Source organism: Atractosteus spatula, chromosome 4 (assembly GCF_055471065.1).
Source record: "Atractosteus spatula isolate fAtrSpa1 chromosome 4, fAtrSpa1.hap1, whole genome shotgun sequence".
Lineage (NCBI taxonomy): Eukaryota > Metazoa > Chordata > Actinopteri > Semionotiformes > Lepisosteidae > Atractosteus > Atractosteus spatula.
Window position 1 is genome coordinate 73,079,015 of NC_142709.1, and position 13,132 is coordinate 73,092,146.

Below are 13,132 nucleotides of genomic sequence, written 5' to 3' on the forward strand. Positions count from 1 at the left end.
CTCCTCTCCTCTCTTGACTCCACAAGTCAATCACTAAGAATCCAAGTTGTGCTGTCTGGTGATCATTATTACTTGGACTTTAGGTGAATAAAAAGACAAATTTCAAAGGTTGCAGGGTTTACACCACTGTCTATGGAAGAATTTAATTACTTGTTTTTGATAGGAGACAACTGACAGCCCTAATATGAGACTGCTTAGGCTAAGGACGCGGATCACAGCAGCAGAAATTCAGCATCCTTTCATTTCCTGACTCAAGTGTCACGTCACACAAGTCTGGGGAGGTGGCATCAGCTCAGGCTTATCACACAACAAGCCGTCTGGGTGCAGAAGTATTTTCAGTCTTCATTTCTTGAGCCCTGCGCTCTGTTACCATTTATTTATATTCCTATTCATTAAGTGCTGAAATTTAGAAATGCAGACAAATTTATCCAGCTCTGAAATTTTGAGAGTACTCTACTGAGGACCCAAAATATTGAATAAAATGTATTATATATATTATGATATTTTATTTGCTACACTACATTGTCTGTAAAACACCACGGACATTGTAAATAGAATCACTCACAACACTGAGGCTCCCTGATGGTCTAGTGACCAGGGCTGGACATTCACAGCACTGGGGAGACTCTGACGGTGTGGTGACTGAGAATAGCTTTGTGATTGAGAACAGTTTAACGGATTGACTGCATACGGCTCAATGCACAAACTAGGGTGATGTACAGTACTTAGTGGAGTACCACAGGGATCAGTACTACTGTAGGACCACTGCTCTTCAATGATTTGGTATACAGTATTTGGTGAATTAGTCTGCAGGTCATACCAACATAGGAGGATCAGCAAACATTGTAAAAATAGCAAATGGAATAAAAAAAAAGATTTAGATAAAATGCAAAACTGGTCAAACTTTCGGCAGATGACATGAAGTGCAACGTAATTAATATTAAATAGCAATACAAAATGTGAAAGGCTGTGACTGACTTATAAAAACTACGGAATTCTTCTTGCTGCCATAACCTTTTACAGATTAGTTTTATTAACCATCTTGGAGTTCTTGTCTCGCCCACCTACTGTACAGTGCTCAACACTTCACCCGTTTCCTTTTTTTTCCAGTTTAAAGGGATTTAATTAATAGGAGAGTCAAATGAGACATAATATGTTCTTTCCTACTCATGGAAAATTCTATAAACATCTGACTTTTTAATTAACAAAAAGCTTAGCAGGAAAAATTCAAGAATGAAAAATTAAAAACAAATTTAAAAAATGACAGAATAAATCACATATTCTATTACAGTAGTTCAGGTGGGTAGCTGCGTCAGCATGCGTAGGCTGCAAAGGAACAAGTAATAGGTTTATTCCATGCTGAAAAAAAGAAGAAAGAGAACACAACATTTCGGCCGTGGAGCCTTCTTCAGGTGTGTCTGTAATATTCTTACAGAATATGTAAGAATTACAGAAAACTGTAATATTCTATTACAGTATATTTCTATTACAGAGTATACTCAATTAACTTTAAAAATAGATAGCATACAGTTTTATTCAGTTATAAGAAAATATGTAATCTTTATGTACTGGATACTATTAAAGCTCTGTACTTGTGTAGGTTTATGTACATCAAATACAAAAACAATAACAATTTTAACGTAATACCATATAAACTTACAGCAATTAATTTCAGTGTTATTAGGGCGTTAATCCAATATTAGCATCTGTAAGGTTTTTATTTACGAGAAGCAAAACTGAACACATTCCACATACTCTAGACTTCAGAACTGTCTCACACATGGTATTAGAAGTGACCCCGTTTGCCACTAAGACAGAACTGAAAGATACCATCTTTCCTTGACATTCAACATGTTCTATCCATCAAATTGGTAATAATAGTTTTTAGAACTGATTTTAGATATTACAAGTATCATTTAATTGGTTTTAAGAGACCACAAATTGAATACCTTATAGAATGGTCTTATGATGGATTAACGTGGACCATTTTTCAAAGAGAAATGTATTTCAAAGACTGAGAATGAACAGGCACTATTTTTAGCCAGTTAATAAAGGCTTAGTTTTGTTTTCAGAATGCGAATTGAATGAGCAGGAGATAAATGCAATACATGAAGGCAGATTAATTATCCTTCAGAAAGACGGGGGGGGGGGTATTTCAGATACCAAACAAGACAACGGACCTTAGCGAAAGTTTTATTTTAAATTTTACAAATTTTGCTTCTCTTTTTTGGTAGAGAAGCACACAAATTCCACTTTTTCTCCTGAATAAAACATTTTAAAAACCAAAAGTTTCCAATAATTTAGAATAATTCTGATCTTAAATAGGATGGGGGTTAGAAAACTACTGAATAATTTGACAGCGCAATTGTAAAAATAATCCTTGTTTATATTCACCGGTCAGTCATTCCCCAAAAATTTAGAATGAATAGACAGCAATCAATAAGGAAACAGGCCGTGAAATCTCAGGTACTGTACCTCCAGGGTGCCCTTTGCAGAATAGGCTGCATAGGTGAAGAGCTGCTCCATGGATTGAGGATTATAGCTCTTGGGATCACAGGACTTTCCGTTAGGGAGAAAGCAGTGGCTGCTGGCTTTGTCAGTGATGGTGTTGGGAGAGGAACCAGGCAGGTCGAGAAGAACCGTGTAATTGGTTACATGGACGTCTGTTAATCCCAGCGTAGTCCACTGCTGTAGAAGCAGCTTCACCTGGGACATCTCTTCTTCCTCAGACAGCTGCATGAAGTCCCTGAAATAAAACAAGTGGTAAAAAATACAATAAACCATATAATGGGTTTGAATTGTAATGTAAGGCTCTGGCAGTGAAACCAAGTAGCATATTTGCTGACGGAGTTTAAGATTCATCTGTAATAAAACTAATAAGCCCACAGTTGACTTCTAGTGAGGTTTGGTCTGACCTTATTATGTTCTCCTTCTTCATAGCTGATTGCACTGAAATGGTCTAATTGTGAGTGCTCATTAGAATACGCTTCCAACTGTAATCTGTGAAAATCATTAAGACCAATTCTTTATTTTTAATTTCCAAGTGCCTTGGCAATATGCTTCACATTCCTATAGCTGCTGATTAAAATTACTGCTTTGAAACAAAATGGTTCCTTAAATGCTGTCATCACAAATCTTTTGTTTGGAGAACAATAATATATCTTTCCTACCCAATCCATTTCATTGTCAGTAAAACAGAATACAATAAACCAACTGTATATTTCAGGCTTCACAAAAGCTAAGGCCCCCTCTTTTAACTGCAATTTATTTTAAAATATGCTATTTCCGAGCAGCGTAAATGATTTTTAAGTACAAATTTTAAAAGATTGACCTTTAAGTCAGTATTTCTTTGGCAAATCTCAAGATCTTTGAAGGTTTGCAACAAGGCTGAGTTTGTGTGCTGTCTTCAAAAATACATCTGAGACATTCCTAATAATCCACATAATAAATACAGTAGATCTGGATAAGACAAACAAGGCCTAGTAAACCTATTGCACAACAGAACAGGAAAGCCGTAACATTTGCTTCTCCAAATACATTTTTTTTATTTCAATACAAGTATCAAGCCACATGATATTCCACAACTGATTCCAAATGCTATTTTTTGTGAAGCACAGTACATTTTTCTCACACTTACAGTCTGACAAGGGAGTGCATGCAACATTTTTCTTCAGGTACAGCAGAAGGATACAGTACATATTTTATATGTGAAGACACAATACATTCTATAACCATGTTTCCTTGAGCAAAGTGAACATCCATGCTTTTATCTTCACCAAAACTGGAGAACAGCAAACACTTTACAATTGCAAATGAAGTGGAGGCTTCTCCTGATGTGAGCTCCTCCTCAGTTTATTTCATTCAGCTTTGATTGATAACAAGGCTATACGGTCAGTTAATGGTAATAAGCAAGGTTTCTATTCCACTGACAGGAAAAAATGACCCTTCATTGTGTATTTCAACAGCACTAAACAGATTATGCACAATTGTCCTAACCTTAAGGTATAAGTGTCTAATGAAATGATGGGATGACTGAGAAAGCTTCACTATAAATCCTCTGTATGCTGACAAGTTATAGTATTTGTGGCATAATAGAAGGCACTCAAGAGCTTCTGTGTGAAATGCTTTGCTTAATCTCAGTATTAGACACTATGCAGAAACTTTTCAATTTACAGCATTTATTCAAATATACTGTAAATCACAGCAAGTGTTCATTTTTTTGTAATAATAATTGAGCATCTGTACTGAACCATGTTTTTCAAGGAAAAAGAAAGCTCAGCTCATGTAGAAAATGGTCAATGGAACCTGTAGACCCAACAGACAACCTGAAAACAAAACAGCATTATTTATCAGATTGTTTCTAGTCAGAGCTGATGTGCCATTCTTAGCCGAGGTGAATGTCTTCATGTTTAGGTAAGGTTTTCCTAGAACCTAATCAGAAACAAATAGCTACTTTTGATGAGCTACTGTATAATTAAAACAGTTTTTGCATGCCATTAGTAAAAACAAACTCTTGCACATTTTCTTGCTGAGTCCATAATGCTGCACAACATTAGGAAATAAATGCCACTGTGGACCTTCTGTGAGCAGGTATGACTAGTTAGTAGCACTCTGCACTCTAGTTTTACCACAAAATGTCAGAGTTGCCTTTTCTAGGTGGAAATAGTAATGTGAGCACATATACAGACAGAACTGGTGTCAAAAAATGTTTGCTTATTTTATACTGAGTGCTTAACATTAAGAGCTAAACAATAATAAATTGTTTACCTAAACCTGTAAAATACCACTAAAACAATCCAATCTATAACAACAGCTAAACCTATAAAATCATTCAGCCATTTGCAATGTACTGTATTCTGTAACCACATACAATATTCTCAGACATCAACTTGCAAAATTGCAACACTGAGCTCTGTTTTCCCTCTCGATCCATGCCTCCCCAGTGCAGAGCTGCCCTGCCGATCCAACAATCAGAGGGATACAAAAATACAATTTCATCTTTTAGAATACTTGACTGGTTTCAAATTACATCTTTCGCACAGCTCAAGGAAAATAATGACATTCTTCAACATTTTATGACAAGCATCAATAATAGCTTTTTTCAGCTGATTTGATACAACAAAATGATTAGGAAGACAGCAGGCTTATGCAAAACATGTTCAGAGACAAGCTATTAAATACAGAACCATGAACTCTGATGCAGGGTGTTAACAGATGACATGTCTTAGGCTATTAAGAAATGATGCAGTGTGGTACCATTGAACAGTACAGACCAGATGGGTGCCTGGATTCAGAGTGCTAGCAACACACTACACGTGATATACAATAATAGTTTCTCCAACATCGCCAGCATGTTTACAGTAGGATGCGTATTGTCAACTATTAATAAAGCAAACCAGTGTGGGAGGAAAAACATATCTCTGTACAGCCACCCATAACTAACCATGATTGCCAACAAGTGTATATGAAGTACTGTAGTACTGCAGCTCTATGACATTTGCAGTCCCATAAGAAGAGTTACAAACAAAAGGAAGCCATTCACCCATCTAGCCAGTTTGGTCAGAATTGATCTGAGGGTCTCATCGAGCCATTTCTTGAAGGAATGCAGGATCTCCTCTCCAAACACATGCTTGTCCATATTCCCACAACACTTTGGGTGAAGAGCTGTCTCCCGTTCACGATTTCAAATGCATCCTATTAGACTTGTCGGCTCATCTTGTTCGATTTACCTGGGAGACGGTCTTGGCAGTTCTGCTGCGGCAGCATGAACAACCTACAAAGTATTAAAAAAGACGCCCTCCTCAGGTAGCAGAGTCCTGAAACATTGGCTTCACTCAAGCCAACGGCAGAGTCTGAAAGCCTGTGACGAGTCCTTCCTCCTCAGCCCACCGGATCGTCTCCCTGGACGGCCCTGGTGCCCAGAAAGAGCTGTGACCGTCTGACAAACAGCCACATGCGCCATAATGAGCCTCAGGAATCAGACCTTGTCATGCACAGCAGGCCTCAGCTCCCAAGATCTGTTCAGATTCCTGCAGCTCCCCAGTCTGATCAATACCTTTTAATGGCCAAGCTGGCTGCTGCTGGCGTTAGAGAGGAGAGGGAAACAAACATAACACCATCTGCAATGGTAGTTTGTATGGCCATATCACAAATGGCACAGAGTCATAATCATATATTTAATATACAATAATGTTAATAATTACATTAACCATTAGAGGAACGATTAAAAACATCTTAAATGTGCATGAGAGAGGGGGAGTCTGCCTCCCTGTTCCGCTCACTCTGTTTTGTGTAAATAAAACCCAGGAACTCACTTTTTATTGACATTCCACTCACTTAATTAACTGGCATTAGGCCGCAGAGTGATTGACGGCTGGTATTTCTCTCCCTGTGCTGGAAACGGTCACGGGGGTAGATTCTGTGTAGACTGTGGTATTTGTTATCAGCTTTCTGGGTGGCTATTGAAGTGCAGGAAAAAAAAACGTTATTATGGATGATAATAACGGCACGAATGAACTCTGCTGTCCGTGAAAGCAGTTGCTCCCTTCCACCTGTCCCTGAAGAGGTTTCTCTGTTTAACAGCTGACAAAAGGAGAGATGAGAGATACCCTGCGAACCATTCTCTCAGAGGCTGCAGCAGCTGAAAATGGCTGACCCCCTGTCCTTCGCTTTTGTGACAATTCTAAAAAAAGGCAATGCATGACGCTTCTGACACGGAGAAGAAACGACTTAGACATCCGGACGGGGATCTTTGATTAAAGACAAACAGGTCGTGGAAATGTTTTTGTGATATGAAGAAAGTTACTACGCCAAAGAGCATTGTCTGAGCATGTTTGCACTGATTTAGATCTTCATAAGGAAAAAAAAACTGATTCTGAAACATGTCATCCGATATTATTGTTCTCATTGTTGTTACCAGCGATGGTGGTTAGGCATTATTGTTCTTAGTGATCGCAGACGCAGCAGTAAGGTAGTTACAGTACAATAGTCGTGACATTCAATGGAATGCTAGGAGAAGCAAAAGAATGAGTAATTTATGAAATCCTGGAGAGAAAAAAAAATATTTATCATTTTTGGACTGTAGCTGACGTTGATTAAATAAGTATGCCCTTTTCAGGCCAGAATGTCAACTACAAAGCAAATATAATAACCTTCTACTTCCCCCTCATAATTGAATACAATAGAATAATGACATAAATTCCTCCACTTTTTACTGTAAATTTAATTCTACGTAAGATCCTTAGGTATCAATCAGACAAATAACCAGAACCATCCTGTTGATGGGAAACAGGAGAGTTGTGCAAGGGAAGGGGACTGAGACGTTTTAACAACATCATGACCTCTCAGCTCAGCTGCTGGAGCCAGAAGACTCATACTGGGGGAACTCATCCACACAGAGGGTCCAGTGCAGAACAAAACAAATATTAAGAATAGCAGCATTATGGCATGCATATGAAAGAAAAAAATAATTCATTTATTATGTGGAAATGATGAAGCGCACATACTGTAGGTTAAAACCTTGAAGAGTCATTTATTCCCAACAAGGAGGTTAGTCCAGGTGTAAATTTAATTGCTTCCCGACTTTTCATCGGTGAGGGCTCGAGCCAGGGAGAGAGAGGGTGACAGGCAGTGTTACTGCTCATAAACCGCAGCGTGACCCACATGTTTAATGAATTAAAGACTGGCAATGAGATCTTGTTAGTAAACACTGAGTGCACAAAGTCAAAACACAGGAATAAGCAACAAAATCAAGAAACAGCAGCCTGGCAGTCACAGACACCCCTTACATATCAGAAAGAAGCAAAACATCAGCACAATAATATAACAACAGTATAACAATGGTGATAGAGCATGTAACTGTTGGGAGAAAAACTAATTATCAGATAAGCTAATTGCTTTCAGAGAACAACCTGACTGTCCTCACAATGGGCTAGACAAAAGAGCACTGTCACGCAGTGAGGCTCCTGGCTTGGGTTACAATGAACTGAGCTCTGAAAGCACAACTGGTGACTGAAGAACTACCTGGAGCAAAGGACGGAAACGCCCTCACGGGTGAAAAACGGTCGCACCCCAGCCTGGGTGGGGGAGATCATGAGGTGAGAGAGAGAGCACCCTGACGGGACGTGGAGACTCAGCCAGTCCTACAACAGTCCTACAGTTGCACCGCAGAGACGGGCTCCCACCCCTGCTGCCAGGGAAGGGGGGTGAACATCCTGACGAGTCTGAGCCAAGCAGCTCGGATCGCCTCCACAGCACGACTCAAGAGTAGCCTGACCTTTCTGCAACTGCGCTTTTATGAGGTACAGAGCACACAGAAGGGTGAAAGCTTTCATGAGTGTTACACTGGGATTGTGATGTAACTTGGAATAAACATAAAATGATATTATACCCATGTTTTTCTGCAGAAATTACAAATGGACTGAGGCAGACAGGGTCTGTTTGCTCCATCTATCTGCTCATAAGCGGTTGCTAAGATGAGTTGACTATTTTAAGATACAGTATGCCAATGGCTAGCAAGACACAATGTTCCAAATTTCTGAAGATCGTCAGAATTGCAGCTTTTTTTATTGTTACTAACCCTGTTCTGGCCCAGAAAAGAGACAAGCAAAAGTTTGACTCTCGTTCTTATGCCTTCTCTGTGTTGTTTAAGAAAAGGTCATAATTTTTAGAAGAATCTTTGGGTTCGGTTTTTAGCAGTTCCTTTTTATCATGTACAGTAAATAAGCGAGTGAGTGAAAGTAAAATGTATCCACCAAGTTAGTTTTAGGATTCAAGATGAAAAACTAAGCAGCCTCTTGATAATGCACAAGCTTTTAGTGGCACAGCATTTTCAGTCCTAGAGGGCAAAATCGAGGCTTTTTTTATTTTGAATTGAAACAATTCATTGACTAAAGTTTTTTGTGCCAGAGAGAAAAGGATGGCAATGGTGAATTAAAAAGAAGAAACTGACTAGTTAGGAAGGCAGAATGTCTGGTTCATACTGTATCTGGCAAAGCTAGTTTTACATTACAGGGAAAAGAAGACTTTGGTGGCGCCACAGACTGAAGAGAGGGCAGCAGAATGAATCTGGAAAGAAAGGAAAGATGACACAGAGGAGCATGTCAGTGAACTTGAGCTGAACTCGGAGAAACAAGATGAAAGAATAACCACAACTGCAGTGCAAATGCAAAGAGAAAGGCACAGAGGCCGAATGAAGAGAAATGGGTTCCTAGACTCATGCTTGGCTGGAGGAGAAGGGCAAAGGTGGGAGGGAAATGAAAGAATTGAAACAACAGACAATGGCAGAAATGAATATATAAAAAGCCTGTACAAAATGTTTTATTTCTATGTACACAGTAGGCGCTACTTTCAAAAGAATTCCTCTACTAAGAGCCCTTGCAAAAATCTTATCCATCACTACATGTATACATGCATGCGTGTGGATTTCACATACTATAGATATCAAAGTTCACAGATCTCAAGGTTTGAACAAAATGAAAATACTCCATCCATACCTGAGTGCCACAGCAGGGGTCTGGCTGTGAGGGTTGATTGTGGGCTACGGCATGGAAGCATGTCAGCTTGTTAATTTGGCTGCATTTTTGAACCCTCACTCAGTACTGACTGGCCAGTCTAGAGAAACCAGCCCAAATGTGTCTGGGCACTGAGGCTGCTCACAGCTGAATCAGCAGCACACTGCTATGCAGAATTACGAACACAGTGAACTGTGCTTAACAGAGATTCATCAAAATTAGATGTTTTATATGTAATGGCTCAGATGTGCGGTAAATCTGATTCTTCCCTGCCAAAAATTTTAAGAATAGTGGGTTTTTTTTGTTTATTTAATTCATTCAGTTAGCAAATATTTATGCATAATGACACGGCATTTGCATCACATTGACATATGCAAAACATGACATTTGAAAGGGTATTTATGCTACTTCTAGTATCCAAATGCAGTACCATTTTAGGCAGAACACCACAAGAAAAGCCCCTGATGTGAGGAAACCTCTGGAACTGCGGTACTAACGTGTGTCTTAGCATCAGACGCTGGCTAAGCCTTTTACTTTCTATAAAGCGTGAAAAATTGTATGAAACCATTGGATTAAATATTGGAGAACAATTTTCTGGAAATATGAAGCTTCCTGGTGACTGTGCAGTATGCTATCATTACTGTCGGAGGGAAATCCGATTTTATCTGGCTATTGACAGGGCTAAAATACATGTATTTCCCCCAAACCAAGTGCGGCGTGTTCAGTCCTGCTGAGATTCAATCACAGTCTCTCAGGATCTTCCCAGACCAAAAGTGTCTCCTCTAAAGAGCACTGAATTGAGTTACGATAAATGGCCAGCCTACCATTATGGGAGAAATCCACACAATTCAGTCTCCTTGGGGATTACATCATTACAGTGTGCAGTATCTTGGGGATTGCATCACCTTGAAACAGGCTCAGGACGAGCCCTCTTACACAAGTCTAGTCTACATTTGGATCCCCACTCCCCCAGTGGCTCGTGTAGGAACCCTGATCCATTTCTTAAGTATAAAGCTGCCTTGTCACAGCAAAAGGTGATTCTACAAATGGCATTTACTTTAAACATATAAACAGCATCCTAACCATACACCGATAAGAAAAATACAAGCCAGACTTGAAACCTTTGACCAGCTCCACTGACAAGGTATTTTTATCCAAGAACAATTTCTAACAAACTTATAATGACTTACTGTATCATGAGTAACGTTAGAGAGTATTAATACATCTTTGTTCTCCAAACCAAAACTTGGTTCGAGCTGGAAAAATGGGAATGACTTTTTCACGGCTGTGGATGAGCTTTGGCTGCGGTCTGCAGAAGTGTGTTGCCTCACAGGGAGGTGTTAGTTGATTGGCGACAGGGAAGCTTTTTTCATAATAAACAGCCATCAAGTCCAGGAGAAGCAACCATCAGAAGAAGGAAAAAGCTTTAGAGAGACACTGAACTCTGCGCCTATCGCTGCCCAAGCTCTCCCCCATATACAGTACAGTAAAGATGTCGAGCGCTGTCAGAACACGACAAACAACAAAAACTCAAAAACTCAGTTTTTGATTGCAAAAGACAAACCGCTGACAAAGCTGATTAAAAATGCCTCAGAGTGTCTCATCCTTCACATCTGGTACTAAGGAACCATAAAGGTGATAATTTTAGTCGGGTCATTCATACTGTATCCTGTGAAGATTCATTTACAGCACTATTACAGTAAAACTGCTTCAATGTGGTGCTAATGACATCAGGTGCACATGCTCCATGGCAACACAGCTAAAACTGCTTAAAGTCTGACACAAAGATCATGTGTGCCACCTGTTGCCAAAGAGATACCGGTGAACTGCTTTAAATCCTGCCTTCAATGGAGCAGTGACAAAAACTTGTGGAGAGACGAAGGTGTGAAGATGAAGATGCATCACACACACATACAGTACATTCACACACCTTTTAGCCAGGCTGTTTTGTTTGGGGTTACTTTCTACATTTAATGATTTAAGAGATGTAAAGAGGGTTTTGATACCTTAAGGATACACCACTGGACTACCTAGAATGCTGCTGCTTCTACTGTTTAAACTCCAGGATGCTGCTACTGTACATGTACTGCATCTCTTTACTCATAAGGTTGCATGTACTGTAAATACCACGAACATTTCACATTCAATTGTGCTACACTACGATGCTCTAAAATGCTATTGCACTGTAAGAGTTAACACATATATCCTGACTTGTTCTAAAATAAGTACATTAATATGTCTGGGCTAAGTTTCTTCTGCAGTGGCAAATTTAATTAAATGCATCTTCCATTTCCTAAGCCCTTTGAAAAAGGAATAAGGTGGTCATAATGAGAAGCCTCTCTGTGGATCCCTCCTCTTTAAATATCTTCGGGTCTGGTGGGTTAAACAGCACTTCACCAGTTTATGCAAAGCATACAAAGGAGATGATTAAAAAGGGTTCACATGAACCTTATTTCTCAAATTACCAGGGAATAACAACTTTACCACACATAATGATATACTGTAACACACAGATTTCTCATTTAATGCCTCTGGGTGGGTTACAGGGTCCACCCTAAATATAGATCATTAACATCTGAAGGAAAAAGAAATCAAAGGCTGTATCTAAAACAATAAACATTTTTCAACATAATCTAGGTTTTGTTCACTTTGTAGATAACCGAATCTTAACAACAAGCAATATTTACACAAGAGACCTTGGTACACACGTAATGGCATGATTTTAAAATGTCAATTTTTAGCATTATGCAATCAACACCTACACCGTTCGTTAAACACTTGCATCCTGTCTGAAGTTTAGTATACAGTAAGTGTTTACCCGAATTGGATTTCTCTCAGTAGATGTAAGTTTCGAGGGGTAGAGATGGCCTTTTTGCAATGAGAAAAGGCTGAGAGAAAAGGACGCAGTAAATATTCTCTCTCCCACACAATAATAATTTGGAATTCCTCTCATATGCTGTACTTTAATATTTCTGACCAAACTCCTCAGCCGCACTTGAATGCCAGGCTCTGCAGTTATTGAATTCAAAGCTGTCTCTTTACCTCCTGCCCTTGCAGGAGTGAAGCCTGGGCTCCTGGTATTTGTGTTGATAACGCTGAAGCTGGCCCACAAACAGAACTTTCATTTCCATTTCAAGCAGTGACCTCTCGCTCTCTGGCTAACGCTGTTACTGGACATTTTTATCAAGTCGCTAAATCTCTGTCACCAGGCAGGCCAAACCTGTATCTAGTCATTCTGAAAGGTAATCAATATCACACATGCAGCTGCAGACACCCTGTGTCTTAAATAACTTCATCAGAGCGTCTAAATAACATTTTACTCAGAAGAACGGGGGATCATTACAGTTGGAAAAAGGCATCGGTGACAGATTCATTCAGTTTAAAAAGACAATATTTTTCACTTTTGACTGAATAATTTCGGATATAAAGGGAAAATTCATGCACATTTGTAAGCGTTCTTATTGAACAAGGATATTCAATTGGAGAAAAGGGCACTTTTCATCGAATTTAACAAGACTGCTCTTTTGTGGGAGGCCCTGCCATCGTCTCCCAGTGCTAGTCTCCAGTCCCCCCTTGAATCCCTTTGTGAAACACCAGACTGGTAATTAAATAACGGTATG

The 13,132-nt window shown here is 39.4% G+C and overlaps 1 protein-coding gene across 1 annotated transcript in view; it reads right to left on the minus strand.

The window, feature by feature from the left end:
* The window catches only part of naaladl2 (N-acetylated alpha-linked acidic dipeptidase like 2), a 259,632-nt gene that overhangs the window by 140,412 nt on the left and 106,088 nt on the right, over positions 1 to 13,132 (minus strand). Inside the window, exon 3 of the mRNA XM_088913972.1 lies at positions 2,476 to 2,746. Coding sequence (XP_088770098.1) covers positions 2,476 to 2,746 — 271 coding nt within the window. The remainder of the gene's footprint in view (positions 1 to 2,475; positions 2,747 to 13,132) is intronic.